Below are 830 nucleotides of genomic sequence, written 5' to 3'. Positions count from 1 at the left end.
GGAAATATTTTCTCCATAAAATCTCCATAATTAAATTTTTCACTGTTTTCGGACAAAACCAGAAATCTAGAAAAGAATCGTCAGGTTAATTAATGATAAAAGGAATCTAAACAAGATAAAAACCTAAAGACTGAAATGATTATTGGATAGTAGAAACATTACCACAGTTGTCCACAGGGGGCGCCAAAATAAACACTAACTGAAAGTTCTTTGTTGGCGCTTTAAATTAAATTTGTGACATCTAGATATATTTTATAAATCTATTACAGATTATTTTTATCACTAACGATTTGAAACCCTCTGTCAGTGTGTCTGTATACTGTCTGTAGTTTCTTTATTTAATTGCTTTAAATCACTTTAAACTGTTTAAATGTTGTTTGAATTAGGAGTCAAACATTAAAGTCCGGACCTGTTTTTGCTGGTTCTCTCACACTTTAATGTTTTTCCACCTACAGAGACTTCTGGGAAGAAATACGTCCTCCCGTCCTCCATGAAACCAGGGTGAGCTCCTCCTCCTCTCTCCTTGCTGTGTCTCTGGAGTCAAGTCGCGCTGATAAACGAGGAGTCGTAACTCTTCCTCGCTGTGCTGGAGGAGGTTCTGGGTCAGACTCAGACCTCCTTAAATCCTCCACAGCTGCTCCTCAGGAGGTTTCACAGGTTTGATCACAACAGCAGACGTTCGCTGTTGTTTCCTTTCACAGTGTTTCAGAATATGACATTATAGACATTTACTCAACTACTTAAGTACAATATTAAGGTTCTTGTACTTTACACGTCTACTGTCTAACTCCTGTACACAGACTGTAGGCGCCAGCGAGCATCATCCTGGG

At 38.7% G+C, this 830-nt stretch overlaps 1 protein-coding gene across 1 annotated transcript in view; it reads left to right on the top strand.

Moving 5' to 3' along the window:
- The window catches only part of LOC118339112 (myosin light chain kinase, smooth muscle-like), a 10,315-nt gene that overhangs the window by 9,175 nt on the left and 310 nt on the right, over positions 1–830 (top strand). The window contains exon 7 of the mRNA XM_035676647.1: positions 456–501. Coding sequence (XP_035532540.1) covers positions 456–501 — 46 coding nt within the window. The remainder of the gene's footprint in view (positions 1–455; positions 502–830) is intronic.

The sequence above is a fragment of the Morone saxatilis genome, unplaced genomic scaffold (assembly GCF_004916995.1).
Source record: "Morone saxatilis isolate NCDOM2014 unplaced genomic scaffold, NCSU_SB_2.0 Contig5, whole genome shotgun sequence".
NCBI classification, from domain to species: Eukaryota; Metazoa; Chordata; class Actinopteri; family Moronidae; genus Morone; species Morone saxatilis.
This window is presented reverse-complemented; position numbering and strand designations above follow the sequence as displayed.